This window comes from Echinops telfairi, unplaced genomic scaffold (assembly GCF_000313985.2).
Source record: "Echinops telfairi isolate 266 unplaced genomic scaffold, ASM31398v2 ScPeMD7_21;HRSCAF=78, whole genome shotgun sequence".
NCBI classification, from domain to species: domain Eukaryota; kingdom Metazoa; phylum Chordata; class Mammalia; order Afrosoricida; family Tenrecidae; genus Echinops; species Echinops telfairi.
This window is the reverse complement of record NW_022103918.1, coordinates 14102570-14104956: the sequence shown is the minus strand read 5'-3', so window position 1 is coordinate 14104956 and position 2387 is coordinate 14102570. Positions and strand designations below refer to the sequence as shown.

The window sequence follows — 2387 nt, the reverse complement described above, 5'->3', positions numbered from 1 at the left end:
TCAATTGTGTAAAGCGCATTTGTACATCATTCTCAAAACATTTTCTCTCCACTTAAACCCCGACATTAGGTCCTCATTTTTCCCCTCCGAATCTTCTTAAAGTTGCTTGGCTGCTTACAGGGCATCCCATTATGGCGTTGATCACATTGTGTTAAATCACATCACAGAGTTACTAAGCTTTAACTGCCAAACTGTTGAGAATCCTGGTACAGCCAAGTTGACACAAAACCCAACTATCAAAACCCTCGATGAGATGACACAGTACCGACAACAACAGGTTCAAGAATAACATCAGTTAGGAGGATGGTACGGGACCAGGAAGATTTTGTTTAGTTATGTACAGAACAGAGATGGGTCAGAACCAACTTGATGGCACCTGATTAACAACCTCTCATTCAGCCACAGCAACCCTTCTTCAGTTTTCTAAAAGCAACAGTTTTCAAGTTTCCCTGCCGAGGGTTCCAAATTTATACAATATCACCTCTAGAGATATTCAAAGGATACCAAACTAAATCAAAATATCCCATGGCTCACCCACATTTATCACTTCTCTAGCTCAAAGGATATTATAATTAGGTTAAGGATTCTAGAAACATGATTAATACAGAAATTTGTTACAACAGTGTACATTTAATTATAACGAGTGTAATACCTCAAAAAATTTCTTTCAGATAATAAAAATGGTATGATAGCTTAAAGCTGATTCAATCACACTTTGCCAGCTGACTTATCAAGAGTGAAAACAGATTACTAACATAACTTAAAATGTTAGCCCACACCATGATACTTAATGCTTTTTGTATGGTTGGTAAGGCTTGCTTCAGTAGCTGACATAGAATTTATAGCTGCACTAAAATAGTCCTTTTCTCAGTCACATGGGATCCGGTGGCACTATGAGTCTGGAAGAGACTGGCTGTGGGTACCACTTCGGGTCTTCAGCTGTGACTGTGCGATATCAGCAAGGGCACTTTGTATCTTTTCCAGAAGTATGTCTCCCCGATACACAACGTCCTCCAGGCACGTAGCAGCTTCATGGTTTTCTTCTTCTAGCTTATATAAGCTAGCAGCCTGGATGAAAAAACAAAGGAAAAAACCTTTCCAAGAATGAACACAGGAGAGTAGTAACAACCAAAATGACATGAAAATGCAGCAGAATGGTTTATTTTTATTTTATTTTAAATTATTATCGTGAGTTAATACATGTCATTCCACAGTTCAATCACATCAAGCAAAATTGTATAATTGCTACCACAATTAGTTCCAAACATTCTTTTTCTTCCTGGATTCCTTGACATCGTCTCCTTTTTACCCCGCCACCAGTATGGTACCTCCTACCCACCAAAACCCTTATTCTACTAGCTGTCTATTCACCAACCCTGGGTTTCATGTACCAAGAAAGAGAAAAACATATAACACAACTTCAGAAGGGTGACCTCCAATGATGTAACACTTCTGATACACACCCTACTATGAATGAACAAAAACAAAACAAAGATACAGAAAATGTTGAAAACAAGATCAGGTCCAGCAAGCCTCAGAGGGGGAGAACTATTTATTTCTAAATCTAGATAAATTTTCTGTCATTGTGTATAGACTTTTCAGAAGTAATATATATGAGCTTCCTTTAAGGGTATCTTTTTAAAGAGTTCCCTATTAATTGCTTTTTAATAATAGATTTTCAATTAGTGGTCTTTGGATGCTTATCTGTGATTCCTTTTCATACTGCTTTTGGTTGCTTTCATACTACTATTTTAGTCATGGTCAGAAAGTCATTTTATTAATTAATTCTCTGGCTAAAAAAATTCGAGACAAGAGATTTTCTTATAATGTTGGACAAAAACATGTGTAGGAATATGTACGTGTGTTCATATATAAAACTGGCACAGCAGAACCCCTTGAAAGCCAATGCTTTGACTGGACCTTTTTGAAGGCACTCTTTTTTTTTTTTAAATCATTTTATTGGGGGCTCGTACAATCCCCATCGCAATCCATACATCCATCCATTGTGTCAAGCACATATGTACATTTGTTGCCATCATCATTCTCAAAACACTTGTGAAGGCACTCTTAAGACTAACACAAATCTTTATACATATGAACACATACACACACAAGAGCTGTAAAATGTTCATGAAAAAGTTCTATTATCTTTTGATTTTTCCATGAACTTTTTTTAAAGATCATTTTATTTGGGGATCTTACAGCTCTTATAACAATCCATACATCAATTGCATCAAGTATATTTGTATATATGTTGCCACCATCAACTCTTATTTTCCCCTCCCCACTCCCAATCCCTTGATAAATTATTATTATTTTCGTATCTTATACCAACCACTGTCTCCCTTCACCCATGTTTCTGTTGTTTGTCCCCCTCGGGGCAGGGG

At 36.9% G+C, this 2387-nt stretch overlaps 1 protein-coding gene across 1 annotated transcript in view; it reads right to left on the bottom strand.

Moving 5' to 3' along the window:
- Window positions 1-14: 14 nt before the first annotated feature.
- Window positions 15-2387, bottom strand: part of MED21 (mediator complex subunit 21) — a 10956-nt gene continuing 8583 nt past the window's right edge. Inside the window, exon 4 of the mRNA XM_004699990.2 lies at window positions 15-1068. Within this exon, the coding sequence (XP_004700047.1) occupies window positions 892-1068 (177 nt within the window). The 3' untranslated portion in view covers window positions 15-891. The remainder of the gene's footprint in view (window positions 1069-2387) is intronic.